The sequence below is a fragment of the Zymoseptoria tritici genome, chromosome 10, assembly GCF_000219625.1.
Source record: "Zymoseptoria tritici IPO323 chromosome 10, whole genome shotgun sequence".
NCBI classification, from domain to species: Eukaryota; Fungi; Ascomycota; class Dothideomycetes; order Mycosphaerellales; family Mycosphaerellaceae; genus Zymoseptoria; species Zymoseptoria tritici.
Window position 1 is genome coordinate 280,582 of NC_018209.1, and position 18,337 is coordinate 298,918.

Here is an 18,337-nt window from a genome sequence, read left to right on the forward strand (position 1 = left end):
TTGAAAGGGAAGATTATGCCCTTCTACACTCATCAACAATATTCCGGTGACTTTGCCCATACCGTCTATGGTCCTCTTTTTGCGTCTCTCCTCTCGAATGCTCGCCTGAACAACACAGCGTCTACCCTCCGTCGTGATTCCGTAGTTTGACTTCGCTCATGGGTCAATGCAAGAACCACAGTGGGGAGAAGATAAATATAGCAATAGACCCTCGTGTTTGGGTCGGAGGAGGTTTTAGGCCTGAGGAATTCGAGGGTTCACCGTTTCTGAACCGGCATCCCCTTGCGTCGTCGGTGACGAGGTTAGCTTTGCATTGACCCGATACCGAAGGACATTGATCTTCACTTTCACACATACTCGCGTGGTCGTATCGCTTGGCCGAGTTGATCGAGCCACTGACTGGGCGGACACCGTTCTGGCGTATCGTATTGCATTGCACTGCATTCTCTGCCCACGACCTCCTCGTCATACCCCAGCAGCAAAAGCGCCAGAAACCCCGCCAAGCCAGCATCTCGAGTTCGACAACCCCATCGCCTCCGAACCCACACGACTCACACGAACCCAGCACAGCGCCCACCTGCGGCCATCCCATATCACCCTCCATCCGCGACCCTGATGCCCTCACAATGGCAGACCACCTCCCCCCCGAACTCTCCGCGCAACTGCGCCAACTGGACATCGACCTCGAAGAAGGCGACATCACGCGGAAAGGATACGAGAAGAGGCGGGCGATGATTCTGGCGCAGTTTTTACCGGCCGCGGTGAATGAGGGACAAGATGGGAGGACGGGGAGTATGCTCAGCCACGAACAGGCGCAAGCACAATTGTCACAAGTCGGAGGAGGAGGACATTCGAGACAGACGAGTCGAGGGAGTGTCATTCCCGCGGGACCGTTTATGCAGGATTATTCATCAGGAGGTCCGGGAGATGGGTATGCGGGGCAGCAACAATATGATGGACGAGGAGGGGAGGGATTCGAGCCGCCGAGCCAGGTGCAGCGGTTTCAAGAGCAGCAGTTGGGAATGGTGCCGCCGCCGAGGGCTCAGGCTTCGCAGCAGTTCGCTCAGCAACAACAACAGTCGCAACGGCAGAGTTCGTTTAGTATGCTGCAACCTGCTCCACAGGGGAATCGGCCGGGGAGTAATCACAGTCGGTACAGTTCGATGGTGAGGGATGATTATGCTTTCAACCCGGATGCGAAGACGCCAGGAGGAGGAGGAGGATGGGGAGGGAGTGAGGCTGGGAGCAGGATGAGCACGATGCTGGACTCTCAACAGGGATATTTTTCGGATTTCGCGGGACAGCAACTCGCGGATCAGAGGCCGCGGGAGAGTTATGGTGGACCGCAGAGGTATAGCATGGGCGAAGCCTTTTCTCCCACGGCGATGATTCCGCCTCCGTTGATGAGGGATGATCTACCGAGTGCGCATGTTCATCAATTACCACTGGAGCCGAGAGATGTGCCTTTTGCCGTGCACGATCCGCATAACAGCAGTATTCCCATGTCGAACTTCGACAACATTGGAGCAGTCCTGCGACATCGAGGAAAAATGCAAGCCCGCCAACCAGCGTACTGGGTTCTGGACTCCAAGGGCAAAGAAACAGCGAGCATCACCTGGGATAAATTTACCTCTCGCGCGGAGAAAGTCGCCCAAGTCATCCGGGACAAGTCGAATCTCTACCGCGGCGACCGCGTAGCTCTCGTATACCGCGACACGGAGGTCATCGAATTCGCCATCGCGTTGATGGGATGTTTCATCGCGGGGGTAGTGGCCGTACCGATCAACAATGTCAACGACTATCAGAAACTATCCCTCCTCTTGACCACCACGCAAAGTCACCTCGCCCTCACGACGGATAACAATCTCAAAGCCTTCTCGCGGGACATTTCAAATCAGAAATTGAAGTGGCCGACGGGCGTGGAGTGGTGGAAAACAAACGAGTTCGGGTCCTATCATCCGAAAAAGAAGGATGGAGATGCACCGTTGCAGGTCCCGGATTTGGCGTATATTGAGTTCTCGAGAGCGCCGACGGGGGATTTGAGAGGAGTGGTGTTGTCGCATCGCACGATCATGCATCAGATGGCGTGTTTATCCGCGATGGTGGCAACGATTCCGACGACTTCGGCGAAGGATGTGGATACGTTTTCGAGTACGCTGAGGAGCACGGATGGGAGTTATATTGTCAATCGACCGGGACGGCATGAGACGATCATGAGTTACCTGGATCCGAGGGAGAGTTGTGGACTTATTTTGGGCGTACTGTTGGGGGTTTATGGCGGCCATACGACGGTCTGCTTTGAGAGCAAGACGGTCGACACACCGGGTTTGTATGCCCATCTGATCAGCAAGTATCGCGCGACGATCATGGTGGCGGATTATCCCGGACTGAAGAGAGCGGCGTATAATTACCAGCAGGATCCCATGGCGACGCGGAATTTCAAGAAGAATATGGAGCCAAATTTTTCCAGCGTCAAGATTTGTCTGATTGACAGTCTGACGGTCGACGCGGAGTTTCACGATATCTTGGCGGATCGATGGTTGAAACCGATGAGGAATCCGCGCGCGAGGGAATTGGTCGCGCCCATGTTGGCGTTGCCGGAACATGGCGGGATGATCATTTCCGTCCGGGACTGGCTGGGAGGGGAAGAGAGGATGGGGTGTGATCTCACACTGATGAGGGAAGAGGAGGATGTCGAAGGGGATAGTGATGACAATGTTCCTGAGAGTCCGAGCACGGCGAATAATTACACCAGTCTGCTGGATAGCACACATTCTGGGAAAGGACGCAAGGCGGTTGCGTCGTCGCAGAGTAAGAGGGGACGCACCGAGTTGAGCGAAGTCCTGCTGGACAAGGAGAGTTTGAAGACGAATGAGGTGGTTATCATCGCGATGGGGGAGGAGGCGGTGAAACGAGCCAATGAACCTGGGACGGTGAGGGCGGGTGCGTTTGGATATCCCATTCCGGACGCGACATTGGCGCTCGTGGATCCGGAGACGAATTTGTTGTGTGCTCCCTTCACGGTCGGCGAGATCTGGGTGGACTCACCGAGTTTGAGTGGAGGTTTCTGGGCGCTGCCGAAACATACCGAGACGATTTTCCACGCGCGGCCGTATCGATTTGTGGAAGGATCCCCGACGCCGGTATTGGTGGAGCCGGAGTTCCTCCGCACGGGACTTCTGGGGTGTGTGATTGAAGGCAAAGTCTTCGTCTTGGGACTGTACGAAGACCGGATACGACAGCGAGTAGAATGGGTCGAACACGGCGCGCACGAAGTCGAACACCGATATTTCTTCGTCCAACACCTCGTCGCGAGCGTGATGAAGACGGTGCCGAAGATTTACGACTGCTCCGCGTTTGACGCGCATGTGAATGGCGAGTATCTCCCCATCATCCTCATCGAGACGCAAGCGGCGAGCACGGCGCCGACGAATCCCGGTGGTCCGCCGCGGCAACTGGATATTCCTTTCCTCGACTCGTTGAGTGAACGGGTCATGGAGGTGTTGTATCAGGAACATCATTTGCGGGTGTATTGCGTGATGATGACGGCGCCGAATACGCTTCCCCGAGTGATTAAGAATGGGAGGAGGGATATCGGGAATATGCTCTGTCGGAAAGAATTCGATAATGGGAATTTACCCTGTGTGCACGTCAAATTTGGCGTGGAGCGCGCGGTGCAGAATTTGCCGCTGGGTGATGATCCGGCGGGAGGGATCTGGAGTCCCATGGCGAGTCAGGTCAGGCAGGATATGTTGGCCATGCACTCGGATAAGCAGTACTCGGGGGTCGATCACAGGGAGGTGGTGATTGACGACCGAACGAGTACCCCGCTGAACCAATTCAGCAATATCCACGATCTGATGCAGTGGCGGGTGACTCGCCAGGCGGAGGAATTGGCGTACTGCACGATTGATGGACGAGGAAGGGAAGGGAAAGGTGTGAACTGGAAGAAATTCGACCAGAAAGTCGCGGGCGTGGCGATGTACCTCAAAACAAAGGTCAAAGTCCAACCGGGCGATCACCTCTTGTTGATGTACACCCACTCGGAAGATTTTGTCTACGCGGTCCACGCGGCGATGTGTCTGGGAGCCGTGGCGGTCCCGATGGCGCCTATCGACTCGAATCGCTTGAACGAGGACGCCCCGGCATTGCTGCATATGATCGCCGACTTCCGCATCAAAGCCATCTGCGTGAACGCGGACGTGGACGCGTTGTTGAAGCAAAAGGTCGTCAGTCAGCATTTGAAGCAGTCGGCGTTGATATTGAAGGTCAACCTGCCGCCGACATTCAACACGAGTAAACCGCCGAAACAATCCCACGGATGTCGAGACTTGGGACTGACGATTCGACCCGCGTGGATCGGAGCGGGGTATCCCGTTGTGATTTGGACGTACTGGACGCCGGATCAGAGACGTATTGCCGTCCAACTGGGGCATAATACATTGATGGCGCTGTGTAAAGTGCAAAAGGAGACGTGTCAGATGACGTCGACCCGGCCGGTGTTGGGGTGTGTGAGGAGCACGATGGGACTGGGATTCTTGCATACCTGTCTCATGGGTGTGTTCCTCGCCACGCCGACGTATCTCGTCAGTCCGGTGGACTTTGCGGGGAATCCGAATATTCTCTTCCAGACGCTGGCGAGGTATAAGATCAAAGACACGTATGCGACGTCGCAAATGCTGGATCACGCGATTGCGCACTCCGCTGGAAAAGGACTGCATTTACATGAGTTGAAGAACCTGATGATTGCGACCGAACAACGCCCCAAAGCAGATGTGTACAACCGCGTACGCCTCGCTTTCGCGCACTCCGCGCTCGACAAGACGGCCATCAACACGATTTACTCGCATGTGCTGAATCCCATGGTCGCGAGCCGGAGTTACATGTGCATCGAGCCGATTGAGCTCTACCTCGACCCTGCATCCCTGCGGCGAGGACTGGTGGTTCCCGTCGACCCGGACCAGGAACAATTCGCGTTGCTGGTGCAGGATTCCGGTATGGTGCCCGTGAGCACGCAAATCAGTATCGTCAACCCGGAGACGAATCGCCTCTGTCTCGTCGGCGAGTACGGGGAGATATGGGTGCAGTCGGAAGCGAACGCTCACTCGTTTTATGGGACGAAAGATGCGTTTGATGCGGAGCGGTTCAATGGACGGACGGTGGATGGAGACCCCGGGGTGAGGTATGTTCGTACGGGAGACTTGGGGTTCTTGCATAGTGTCAGCCGACCGATTGGCCCGGGCGGGAATATGGTGGAGATGCAGGTGTTGTTCGTCCTGGGGAGTATCGGGGAGACGTTTGAGGTGAATGGCCTGCAGCATTTCCCGATGGATGTCGAGGCGAGTGTGGAACGATGTCATCGCGCGCTCGTCCGGGGAGGGTGTGCGATTTTCCAAGCGGGGAGTTTGCTCGTGTTGATTGCGGAGGTGAGGACGCGCGCGTTCCTGGCGAGTCTGGTGCCGATTATTGTCAACACGGTGTTGAATGAGCATCAACTCGTCCTGGACATCGTGGCGTTTGTCGCGTTGGGGGATTTTCCGAGGAGTCGGTTGGGGGAGAAACAGAGGGGGAAAATTCTCGCGAGTTGGGTGAGTCGCAAGATGAGAACCATTGCGCAATTCTCGATCCGCGACCCGGATGCGGAGGGGAGTGTGGGCACTGCGGTGCCGGAAGAGGCGGCGTTGGTGAGGAGGCATAGTGGTCCCGCGACGAATGGGAGTAGCTCTGTGCATAATGGGTCGAGTTTGAGACAGATGGAGAGCGCGCAGGAACTTGGTAGGTCTGGTGGTGGGGAGGGAGGAGGGTTGATGCCGCCGCCTATGCCGGAGGATCATCTCATGTTGCAGACGCATCCGGCGGTGATGAGCAGAGGGGACGATGTGGTGACGCCGACGGGGGAGACGCCGAGGCCGCTGGCACTGAATACCACGCTGGAGTACTCGCCTGTGAACTTTTCGTTGACGCCGGGGGAGGGCGATAGGAGGGGTCCGCCGCCTAGTGGACCGAATTGGGGACTGGACGATGAGTTGGATTTACCCACGCCGGATAGTTATGGGAAAGGGTTGATGGGCGAGGATGCGTTCCGGCATGGGTATCCGGAGTATCCTTCTGGGGGGGATGGCGGGTATGATACCGAGAGTCCGGTGGAGATGCCTCGACCACTGGGAGGGGGGTTGAGGGTGGCGAATGCGGGGAGGAGGGATAGTAGTAGTAGTGGTAGTGAAGAGGGGATTGGAGGAGGGGAAAAGGGAGGGGATGATTGGGCGGGGGAGGCATTGAGGGATTTGAGGATTGAGAAGTAGATGGATGTGGTGGTCATTGAGGGCGTTCTTTCTGCATGGGGAGCGGGATGTGCATGGCGATGTACGATGGCGTTTTTCTTTTTTGATGGAGGCATTTGTGTACGTTTTTTTGGCGATGTCATGGGGTAGGTGTGGCTGCATTTTTCACTGTGCACGTGGAGACTATGCATGAGGATGAATTGATGGAGACTTTGAGTAGGGAATCGTTTCTTCCTTCGCATTGCACTACGAGCATCGAGGGTAATATTGTCCACGGCAGAAGTGTCTTTGTTCGCTGCTGAGCACAGAAAGGGGTTGCGTCTTTCAGATGCTGGAAGGCATATCCACGAAGTCACACTCATCGGCAACACGATTTATTTCATGATCTTGGGCTGACGATCCTGCTTGTGGTAGTCACACGATCCCGCAATGCTACAAGGTAGCGCACTGTCAGCCGCTTTTGGTAGGCACGACTGACAGGCTTTGTTCGAAGTGAATGAAACTTCTTTGACGCTGACGCTTCCGGACAATGGAAACATGTTCCTTCCCGGAGTCCCGACCTCGCCACCCCTCGTACATGGATTTATATCTACCTGTCTTGGTCTCGCTGCTTACTGCTCGTCAAGCAATCATTCATTCGATATGACTATCCACACCGCGGGCAGTATCGGGAAGGGGAAGACCAAAATCTCCAGGCCAGTCCCTAAACCCCCGATCTCAGTGAAGGGACGACTGCCGCCTCCTCGCAAAGGCACAAGACGTGGTTTGAGGAGCTCAGGCAAGACAGCAGGATATCGAAGCAGCTCAGACGACTCCTCCGATGGCTCCAGCAGCTCAGACGAATCCGACCAAGAAGACGCCGAAGAAGATTCAGACGACTCGGACGATTCAAATCATTCGCAAGAATCAGAAGACTTCGTCCCGCCACTGCCGCCAATAACATTTCCATGGCTCGTGGGCTACCCGCCGTACAAAGAGAATCCATCAACGACCTTCCCTGACCTCCCTCCGGAGCTAAGATCGGCAATATACGAAATGCTCTGGGAGGACGACGAACAACACATCGCTTACTTCGTCGAGCCACCTCTTGCAAAAGCTTACCCGATGCTACGCCCGGAGATACTCCCCGAGTACCTCAAACTCGCCAAGCTCATCGTTATCGTCCGATCGAACTTTCAATACGATGAAATTGCCTCGACAGTGCACTGCATCGTCAGCCAAGAAGCCTCCTGGGAATGGGCAAACGACTACGACTTACCCGCTGGTAAAATCCACCTCCACCGCGAGGTGAAGCGCAATCTCGACGCCTCGGACGGTGTCAGGGAGCCGGTGTTTTACCATATTGAAGTGAGATCTTTCGACATGTCCCGCGTGATGGAGTCGGCTTTCGACGCGGAAGTGCACGATTCCGAATCCAAGACAGACTATCCTGGTCGACGCTTCCACTACGATGCATCGGTTACGTTCAAGTGGGATACAACCTCGAGCCTGCGAGTCTCCAAGGTCGGCCCGTTTGGTGTCAATGATGCCAACTTCCAGGGGGATTGGATAAGGAGGATCGCGCGTCCAGTGCGTGCTACGGCTTGGGAGATTGTGAATAGGCCGGGCTTTTGTGGATTCACGCTAAGGGACTTGAAGGATCTGGCGTGGGGGTTCCGGCTGATCGATTCGAATTGGGAAGTGATTTGATGCTTGGTACAGAAGGTTTCAAGAGTCGGCCGATGACAGCTCACTGAGAATGTGAAGAGGGAGATTCTTTCGGTGTAATGGGGAGGATCGTTTGAGAGGATAGATGAGCTTCATCGAGAGACTGCGGCGTCGATATAGTGTATAGACATGTGTACGTCAGTGTGTTGATGAAGTAATATGCATGCAGGCTTTGTCATACTTCATGCGTCGTAGAATTCCACCGCGGAAATGGAGACCCTTTGGCGGCCATGGACAATTTCCTCCATCTTGAACGATCTCTGGGTCTGACTTAGGAGCCTCCTCCTACGTTGCGATACCAGCGACATACGCTTCTCTCTACCACTCTCGGATCTCGCCTCCAGGCCCATAAAAGATCGGCGATCTCCACGCCTCTGTATCAATCGAAGCAGCACGAACGGCCTCCTCATCAATCTCGATGCCCAGTCCTGGACCTGAGGGTAGCTTGATCATCCCATCCTTCACATCCCAGATCTCCGGATTCTTCGTATAGCTCAGCAGGTCCGCTCCGCCCACATTGTAGTGGATCCCTAGCGGCATCTCCTGAATGGCAAAGTTGCTGCACACTGCGTCAACCTGTAAACTTGCAGCCATCGCAATGGGCCCAAGAGGGCAATGCGGAGCCAGTGCGACATCATACGCCTCTGCCATGCGAGCAATGCGCAGTGTCTCGGATATGCCTCCACAGTGACATATATCCGGCTGCAAGACGTCCACACATCTCCCCTCCAAGAACGGTTTGACATCCCATCGACTGTGCAACCTCTCACCCAGCGCAATAGGCGTACTAACCAACCTCGCCAACTCCTGAATGCCCTCCACATTCTCACTCAACAGCGGCTCCTCGATAAACATCACCCTCTCCGCCTCCAACAACTTCGCCAATTGCTTCGCCATCGGCTTATGCACCCGACCATGAAAATCCACACCCACATCCAACCCCAACCCCTTCACCGTCCTCACCCTCTCCACCGCAGCGTCCAACTTCCCGGGTGAATCCAACCACCCCAAATCCTCCGTCGCATTCATCTTCACCGCCTTAAACCCCTGCTCCACCCGTCCCTTCGCCATGACTTCCACATCCCCCGGCCGATCTCCTCCAATCCACGCATACACTTTCAATTCCGTCCTCACCTTCCCTCCCAATAACTCATAAATCGGCACATCCAATTTCCGCGCTTTCAAGTCCCGCGATGTCGATCCCAGATAAAGCAGACATGAGAACTGGTCCTCCGCGGTAAAACCCTCCGCGATATCCGAGCTGCCAGATGTGTTCGATGTCGTCGGCTTCGAGACCGAGGAAGCGGGTGCGAAAGGCATCGAGACAGCCTTCGACGGCTTCTGTGTGGCCTTCGAGGGAGGCTTCGCCCCAGCCGGTGTTGCCTGAGGAGTCGATGATTTTGACGAAGAGCCAGCGGGGTGGGAGGCGGAAGTATTCGATTGATGTTATGAGCATTTTGGCGAGGGCCTTGGTCGGGTGAACGGTGTATGATGAGAGATGATGAGACTGACCATGGGAAAGGCTCAGGTAATGACTTACGGATGCGCGAGACTGTGGGTCGTCATGTACATGTATGTCGCTGGCATTTGACCCGAAGGGCAGGTGGAAGCGGAGAAATGTTCAGACGGAACATGAACGACATGGAAAGTGTATTCTCGAGTCGTCTTCTGCGCGGGCGGCATGTTAGGAATTGTCAGCGACATCGAGACTGCCTTGCATGGACTGTGAAATGGAGGAAATAGAAAGGAAGAGGAGAGAAAGGGAGATAAATATATACTACTACTCCCCAGCACGGACCCAATGATGACTTTCACGTTCACTTTCATGTGCGTGTCTTGCCCCACGTCTTCCAGAAATTCCATCTTCCAATCTCCAAAAATGTACACCGACATCTTTGCCCTCTCAACGACATCTACGGCCCTGCGGACATGGTCAACAAACCGCATGCGCCACGAGCCGGCAATAAAAAGAAAACTCCCGCCTCCGCCGCCGCATTGAACGAGGAAGACACCAGCTATATTGTCTTTGGCAACGAGAAACCGAAGAAACCAAAACCGACGAATACAGAGGAGCCGCAAGCGAGCGGAAGCAAAGCAAAAACTTCCGCTGCTGGTTCAAATGGCGCAGCTACAGAAGAGACGAAACCCGAGGAGAAAAAACCAGATCCCAAGATCCTCATTGGAGGCCCATCATGGACCGGCAAACTACCCATGACCCTCTTCAACGAGCATTGCCAAAAGCAAAGATGGGAAAGAGTCGAATACACAGTCCACCGCAACGGCCAAGGCTTCACAGGAGGCGTGATCATTAAGAAGAAGGATCCCAAAACTCACGCCTTGACCATTCTCCCACCGATCATGCCGCCAATAGACTACAACAAAGAGCGAGGGACACAGGAAACCGCGATCGAGGCGCGACATTTCGCCGCGGCGTATGCTCTGTTTCGAGTGAGCAATATGAAGAATATACACATGATGCTGCCGCCGAAATATCGAGATTTGTGGAAGGGAGATTTTCAGGACCTGAAGAGCGAGGCGACGGCGAGCGGGCAGGGATATCTGTATGAGGCGGATCCGTTTCTGGCGAAGAAGAAGCATGATGAGGCGATGGTTGCGAAGGAGAAGGCGAAGGTCGACAAGGCGAAGCAGAAGGTTGAAGATAAGAAGCTGGAGGTTGTCAGCCTGGACGGGCAAGTGCAGAGCAAGCATGTTCTGAAAGGATGGATGCGAGTGCCCAAGGTTGAGATGGGTTTGAGGACAAGAAGAGAGGTTGAACGATTGATCCGACAAGGCGGAGCGTGGAATCCGCACGAGGTGGTGTTGACGGCTGGACAGCGCAAAGCCATTGTGGACGACTTGTCGAATATTGGCTTTCGCAGAAGTCATGCTGAAGAGGCGAGTGAGATTTGCAAGGATCGAGAGGAGTGTCTGGACTGGCTGCTCATTCATGTGCCGGAGGACGACCTACCGAAGTGGACATTGCCGGACAACTATCTCGCAGGTGTGAGCCTGGCCAGTGGTGACATGAAGCGGGAGGGGAGATTGAAGCGACTTTCTGCTGCTGGATATTCCGCCGAGCTCTGTGCGGACGTTCTCGACTCTTGCAATGGTGACGAAGCACGGACGGCGGAGATCCTGCAGGCAAGACTTCTGGAGCAAGAGGCTATGCCTTCGGCAAGCTCTCCTGGATCGTACGGGGTATGGGATGAAGAGCAAGCGACGCTCGAGGCCATTTTCGGCGATCGTTACACCAACCACGACAGATTATGCACAATCACACTGGAGTTGCAGACACCTTCGAAACAACCGATCGTGCTCCGCGCTCGCCCTCCGAGCGATGGCTACCCATCAGCACTGCCTGTACTGTCAGTCGATGCCGACTTGCCAGCATACGTCAAGCTTAGTCTTCTCAAGAAGGTACTCACCGTTGCAAAGGAAGAGTACAGCGGCGACCAAATGCTTTTCAGCATCATCGACTGGCTGGAACAGAATATTCCTCGTGTGATCGAGAACCCCGGCAAGCTCAGCGAAGTCGCCAGTGCGACAGCTGCTTCCACCACGGAGCTCGCCCGTCCGCCGAGAGCGAAGAAACAAAGAAGACAACCTCATCCCATCTCTTGGAACTCCCAAAGTGGTGTCAGCCAGCGTCTACTGGATGCTTGGAGGTCAAGACAATCGACTCCCGACCAGCAGCGAATGATGAAAGGTCGACAAGGCTTACCAGCCTGGAAGTTGCAGGATGCCATCATCCGATCAGTGACGGACAACCAAGTCACTATCATTTCTGGAGAGACAGGATCCGGAAAGTCCACACAGTCCGTGCAATTCATCCTCGACGACCTCCTCGAACGTGGTTTCGGTGAGCAAGCGAATCTAATATGCACGCAGCCACGCCGAATTTCAGCTCTCGGTCTGGCTGATCGTGTGGCTGATGAGCGGTGTGGCAGAGTTGGAGAAGAAGTCGGCTTCGCGATTCGAGGCGAGTCGAAACAGAGACAAGGTGTGACCAAGATCACATTCGTGACGACCGGTGTCTTGCTTCGAAGGTTACAGACCTCAGGAGGCAGCACTGATGACGTGGTGAGAAGTCTGGCGGACGTGAGCCATGTTGTTATCGATGAGGTGCATGAGCGCAGTCTAGACACCGACTTCTTGCTTGTGCTGTTGAGAGACGTGCTGAAGAAACGTAAGGACCTGAAGCTGGTGTTGATGAGTGCTACGCTTGATGCCAACACTTTTGAGAACTACTTCCGAGCGAGCTCCACTGTTGGTCAGGTGGAAATTCAAGGTCGAACATATCCAGTGCACGACATCTACCTCGACGAGATCGTGCGCATGACGGGGTTCGGCACTGTCGAGCCTGAGGACCCCACCGAGCCAGAGATTGCTCCGAATGATCCTCACTTCCATGCTTCCGGCACTTCGACACCTACCACAGGCGCTCCCAGCATCGGCAACGCTTTACGAGCCGTCGGTACGAGGATCAACTACGAACTCATCGCACGAACAGTAGAACACATCGACCACCGTCTCGGCGACATCGAAGGCGGCATCCTCATCTTTCTCCCCGGTGTGGCAGAAATCGACCAAACTCTCCGAGCTCTCCGGAGCATGTCTAATCTCCACGCCCTGCCCCTTCATGCCTCCCTCCAAAGCTCTGAGCAACGAAAAGTCTTCCCTCGAGCTCCCTCCGGCATGCGAAAAGTCATCTGCGCCACCAACGTCGCAGAAACGTCAATTACGATAGAGGATATCGTGGCAGTCATCGATACTGGCCGAGTCAAGGAAACGAGCTTCGACCCTGCTAATAACATGGTCAAGCTCGCAGAAGTCTGGGCGTCTCGAGCGGCATGCAAACAGCGGAGGGGTCGTGCTGGACGTGTGAGGGCTGGTGAGTGCTACAAGCTGTATACACGCTCTGCGGAGGCGAAGATGGCTGAACGACCGGATCCGGAGATTCGTCGTGTGCCGTTGGAGCAGCTTTGTCTGTCAGTGAGAGCGATGGGTGTGAGTGATGTACCCGCGTTCTTGGCTTCAGCATTGACTCCACCCGAGTCTCTGGCTGTGGCTGGTGCACTGAAGCTGTTGACGAGGATGGGAGCGCTAGACAGCGCTGACTTGACGGCACTCGGTCGGCATCTCTCAATGATCCCAGCTGATCTCCGCTGTGGCAAGCTCATGGTCTACGGCGCCGCATTCGGCTGTCTAGAAGCCTGCTTGACCATCGCCGCCATCCTCACCGTCAAATCTCCCTTCGTCAGCCCTCAGCCGAAGCGAGAAGAATCCAAAGCCGCCCGCGCAGCCTTCGGCGGTGGCAACGGCGACCTCCTCTGCGACCTCCACGCCTTCGAAGAATGGTCCTCCCGCCGGTCGGCCGGTGAGCCTACCTCCATCACCCGCCGCTGGTGCGACGAGAACTTCCTCAACCACCAAACGCTCATGGACATCTCCACCAATCGCACGCAATACATCTCCTCGCTCCAAGAAATCGGCTTCCTCCCTCTCTCCTACCGCCCCAACCACCCTTCCGCCGCCGAATTCAACGCCCATAACACCAGCGAAGTCCTCATCCGCGCGCTCGTCGCAGGATCTTTCCAACCTCAACTCGCACGCATCGAGTTCCCCGACAAGAAATACGCCCAAGCATCCTCAGGGGCCGTGGAAATCGACCCGGAAGCCCGCACGATCAAATTCTTCAACGAGGAAAACGGGCGGGTGTTCGTACATCCTTCCTCCACCCTCTTCGGCGCGCAGACATTCCCCGGGAATAGCATGTACATGAGTTACTTTACGAAGATGGCGACGAGCAAAGTGTTCATCCGCGACTTGACGCCTTTCAATGTGTATAGCTTGTTGATGTTCTCGGGACCGGTGACGATTGATCCGCAAGGGAGAGGGTTGCTGGTGGATGGATGGGTGCGGTTGAGGGGATGGGCGAGGATTGGAGTGTTGGTGAGTCGGATGAGGATGATGTTGGATGAGTTGTTGGCGAGGAAGTTGGAGGATCCGGGGTTGGGGATGGGGGAGAGTGAGGTTGTGAGGGCGGTGAGGAGGATGGTGGAGTTGGATGGGTTGGATCGATGAGGTGGTCGTTCAAGAGCTGGAAGTGCTTTCTTGCGAACCCGCCTGGCCTTTCTACGCTGCATGGCTGCCTCACCGCTACAGAGCTGCTCCACCGCTACCACTTCACTGCTACTGTATCGTTGACTCGCTTCAAGCTACAGAGTACTACGAATTACGCCCAATATGACTGAGTCTCCGCAGTCTCCCACAGCTCCAACAACCAGTGCGGGGATGTTCTGCTTGCGACCTCACGTCCGAGGTCTTGAGAAGAATGCATTTAATCCGAGAAGAACATTTATTCTGCTGGTCTGTTTTGCGGGACGACTTGATATTGTTGCGAACATCGATTTCGAGCAAAAGATATAGACCATTGTGGTAGAACGGAAAGAAAGATGGCGGCCTCAACTACAGAACGAATTTACCACCATCCCTCCAAGCGGCATGTGGATATACCTCCCGTCGATCTGCTCACATTGCTCTTCGGTATACAACATTTCCCATCTTCAATAACACTGTTCAGCTTACCCTCCTCCCAGACTCCGAACACAGCGTCGCGGAAGACTCCACAGTCCTGCACATCGAAGCCGCCGACCCAACCAACAAGATAACCAAGGCCCAACTCCGGCTTCTAGTTGAGAACATCGCCCACGGTCTGCGAACGCAATACCGTATCGGCTGGAACGGCCCCAACGTCGACACTGTCACGGTCATCACTCACGGCCAAATCCTCGTGCCCGCAGCTTTGTACGCCGTCATTGCTGCGGGAGGTGTCTACTCTGCTGCGAGTCCGTCTTCTACCGTGTCTGAATTGGCTCGCCAAGTCAAGATCGGTAAGAGCAACTTGATCATTTGCGGAGCGGAGCACGTCGATGTTGCGTCGAAAGCGGCGAAGGAATGTGGTCTCCCATTGAAGAATGTATTGCTGCTGGAATCGGAGAAGGGGAAGTGGGGACTAAAAAGTCTGGAGGGAGAAGTGAACGTCGTGAGTAAAGGCAAGCAGAAGTGGAGGAAAATCTTCAACCCGCAGGTGTTGAAGGAGAGTCTGATTGTCATTCTATGGAGTTCTGGGACGACTGGTCTGTATCTCACCAAACCCATCTGAATAGACGTCAGCTGATAGGGAGAATAGGCCTCCCCAAAGGAGTGATGCTCTCCCACGCCAACCTCGTAGCAGAAACCTACCTCATGGCCCTCTCCGGCCGGGAATGGGCCGCCACGGAAATGGAAAAGGGGACCTACACCCCGTCCGAATACAACACCCTCGCACACCTGCCGATCAGCCACATCGCCGGACTCTTCGGATACATGGTGTTCCCCTTCTACTCCGCCGGGACCGTGATCTGGATGCGGAAATACGAGTGGAGTAAAATGCTCGCCGCGTTGAAAGCGTTCAAGATCACGGCTTTCTACACCGTGCCGTCGATTTGGTTGCGGATCTCCAAGGCGAAGGAGATCACCGATCATTTACAGTATGTCGAGGCTGTGAGCACAGGCGCTGCGCCGATGGATAGCGAGTTGCAGAAAGCGGCGAATGCGAGAGCCGGCGATGGGAAGAGTTTGTTTATTGGGCAGACGTGGGGATTGAGTGAGACGACGGGTGCGGTGACGGCGATGCCGAAGGGGGAGTCGGATGATACGGGGAGTATTAGTCCGATTTTGCCGATGGTGGACTTGAGGATTGTGGATGAGGAGTTCAAGGATGTGGAGCCGGGTCAGGAGGGAGAGCTGATTGTGAGGAGTGTGTTGGTGACGAATGGGTATTTTGATAACCCGCAGGCGACGAAGCAGTCGTTTCATGGGGATTGGTTCTTGACGGGGGATATTGGTGTTATGAGGGATGGGAAATTTTATGTTGTTGATCGGAAGAAGGTAAGATTCGCTCGTGTGATCTCTTGTGGTATCATGCTTGCTAATTGCGCGATTTGTAGGAACTGCTGAAATACAAAGGCCTCCAAGTCGCTCCCGCCGAGCTCGAAAACATCCTCTTTACCCATCCGAAAATCAAAGAAGCCGCCGTGGTCGGCGTGCCCGCTCCTAACGACCCTACCACCGATCTGCCACGCGCATATGTGGTTGCCGTGGACAAGAACGATATCTCCGAGGAGGAAGTGAAGGAGTTTGTGAAGGCGAGAGTTGCGCAGTATAAGCAACTGCGCGGTGGTGTTGTGTTCCTGAATGATATTCCCAAGAATGCGATTGGGAAGTTCTTGCGGAGGGAATTGAGGGAGAGGGCCAAGAAGGAGTTGAAGACGGCGAAGCTGTGATAGTTCAGCCAGGTATTGACGCCGGTATTCAGCTTCCAGCCGTCTGTAACGATGTCGAGGTTGAAACCGCTGTGTCGTTGGTGGGATTCATGTACCTCATCAATATCTCCAGGGTCCACAGTCCTGCCAGGAGGACCAGATAGAACATGAAGTACTCGAACATTGACCGTGGGCCACGCTCAGGATGTCTCCACCAATCTGGGCGTCCTGACCAGCGAGCTTTGCATAGCTTGGCGATGTCGGCCATGAGAACCACCGCAGCGAGGTTTGCTAAGCCATAGATAAAAGTAATCAATGGTGCAGCTTGGGGTGACTTGTGAGGAGTAATTACTCGAAAGATCCAGGCCATCCACAAAGTGACAGCGCTGACCATGAAACATGTGTTGAGTTTCCATAAGATTGGGACGCTCTCGCGATCAGGCTCGTTGTCCTTATATGATTCTTGTAACTCAGTTGGGCGGCAGCAGTGCCGTTTGGTGTACCACCGAGGCATGCATGTGCGGCAGCAGATGTGTCCGCATGCGATAAGGAGATAATCCTTGCTTTTTTTCCTGCAGACAATACAATCGTCCGAGTTCATTTCCCTCAGGCATAATTCCCGTGGCGTGCGAGCAGCTGAGAGTGACGGAGGCGATGTTTGGTCTCTTGACGGTGGTAGTTGGACAGCTGTCGATGAGCGCGACACCAGTTCCCAGACCCCGATAGTTTGAAAGAGGAGGAAAGTCGAGAGTGGAGGCAAATACGCTGCTGCCAGTAGACCCAATGCCATGTGCGCGGTCGTGGAGGCCATGATCTGATCAAGAATGCAGGACATGAATTGAATGCCGGCCATGAAGTATCTTGATGGTGCGCGAGGGTCGGTCTGGAACAGAAGCATCGTGGCTGTTCAATCGGCTTCGCCGGAAGGGTAGAGAGAATTTCGGTTGTTTGTTCTGCCGTGCGCAAGCAAATTTAAGATAGCGATCGAATGGGATGAAGGGCGATGATCCCATGCAGACGGATATGTTCGCGCTAGTGCCGTTTGTCCTTCGCTTGGACGTCTTTCATCAGAGCAGCGTCTTCCATTCAAGCTGCCGTCATAGCAATTTGTGCTGCAGATGAGAGTGATCAAGGTGTGAGGGTTGTCGCGCAGTGTGCCATTCGCAGGTTGACTTCTCGATCAGTGCTTGTGCCAAGCTGTTCATGCGCGGTACCGTGATCAAACAGTGCTAGAGACCTTTGGCAGAGATGAAGTGCCTAGTGGAGAAGCTCGTACTGCAGCTGACCGATCAAAAGCAGCACTGAAAACCCGCGAACACCCACCAGGATTGGAGCTGCGTGTCCCGTCAGTAGAGAGGGATGCCTCCACCAACCCGAGCCGTGGGAGTGCCAGAGTTTCCAGAATATGGCCAGCTCGTACATTGTGACCAGGAGATTCAACGTTTGCATTACACCGCAATAGACCAGATCCCAGAATCCGAAGCCCTTCCATGATTGGTGAGTCACTAGGAGGACGGGGAACATCAGCGAGGCAGTAAGGTTGCTGACCGACACACATACATAAATCTTCGTAAGTGTGGGCACCCTGTGCTCATCTCGAAGCCTGTACGAGTACACCACGCGTGAGCACAGTGGACAGTAGTTCTTCCCGAACGCGATCCATGAGTAGATGCACTCACGGCAGTAGACATGCCCGCACGAGAGGACAACAGGATCTTCGAAGCTGTCCTTGCAATGAATGCACTCTTCTGGCTTGAATATCCGGAAAGGCGATGGTAAGGTATCGAGGTATGCTCGGATCGATGGAAGTGCTGGGATCTCGGATGACAGGCGGGACACTAATTCGTAGACGCCGAGAAATTGGAGGACGAAGAAGAAGGGGAGTTTCGGGAGAAACATGGCCGCCAGGGCGCCGATGATCGCATGCGCCGTGCTAGAAGAGGCGAGTTGACCGAGTGTGGAGCGAGTGAAGGCCATTGCGTGGGAAATATGGCGATGATGATGCTCATAAGCTGTTGGAAAGGCTATGAGTGTGATTCTCTG

The 18,337-nt window shown here is 54.8% G+C and overlaps 5 protein-coding genes across 5 annotated transcripts; 3 read left to right on the top strand and 2 right to left on the bottom strand.

Annotated features, from left to right (window-relative positions):
* Positions 1 to 626: 626 nt before the first annotated feature.
* Positions 627 to 6,302, top strand: MYCGRDRAFT_96077 (AMP-binding protein; the record flags this gene model as incomplete). Its single annotated transcript, XM_003848732.1, has 1 exon — positions 627 to 6,302. The coding sequence occupies one exon, from the start codon at positions 627 to 629 to the stop codon at positions 6,300 to 6,302; it is 5,676 nt and encodes a 1,891-aa protein (XP_003848780.1).
* Positions 6,303 to 8,306: 2,004 nt separating this feature from the next.
* MYCGRDRAFT_87695 (uncharacterized protein) lies at positions 8,307 to 9,444 on the bottom strand (the record flags this gene model as incomplete). The annotated part of the gene is made up of 2 exons (XM_003849158.1): positions 8,307 to 9,137; positions 9,214 to 9,444. The coding sequence occupies 2 exons, from the start codon at positions 9,442 to 9,444 to the stop codon at positions 8,307 to 8,309; spliced, it is 1,062 nt and encodes a 353-aa protein (XP_003849206.1).
* Positions 9,445 to 9,917: 473 nt separating this feature from the next.
* Positions 9,918 to 14,072, top strand: MYCGRDRAFT_76076 (uncharacterized protein; the record flags this gene model as incomplete). The annotated part of the gene is made up of 1 exon (XM_003848733.1): positions 9,918 to 14,072. The coding sequence occupies one exon, from the start codon at positions 9,918 to 9,920 to the stop codon at positions 14,070 to 14,072; it is 4,155 nt and encodes a 1,384-aa protein (XP_003848781.1).
* Positions 14,073 to 14,360: 288 nt separating this feature from the next.
* On the top strand, positions 14,361 to 16,315 carry MYCGRDRAFT_101358 (uncharacterized protein; the record flags this gene model as incomplete). Its single annotated transcript, XM_003848734.1, has 4 exons — positions 14,361 to 14,534; positions 14,621 to 15,127; positions 15,181 to 15,920; positions 15,980 to 16,315. The coding sequence occupies 4 exons, from the start codon at positions 14,444 to 14,446 to the stop codon at positions 16,313 to 16,315; spliced, it is 1,674 nt and encodes a 557-aa protein (XP_003848782.1).
* A 1,236-nt stretch (positions 16,316 to 17,551) lies between these two features.
* Positions 17,552 to 18,271, bottom strand: MYCGRDRAFT_96080 (uncharacterized protein; the record flags this gene model as incomplete). The annotated part of the gene is made up of 1 exon (XM_003849157.1): positions 17,552 to 18,271. One exon carries the CDS (start codon positions 18,269 to 18,271, stop codon positions 17,552 to 17,554), a length of 720 nt encoding a protein of 239 aa, XP_003849205.1.
* Positions 18,272 to 18,337: the final 66 nt, after the last annotated feature.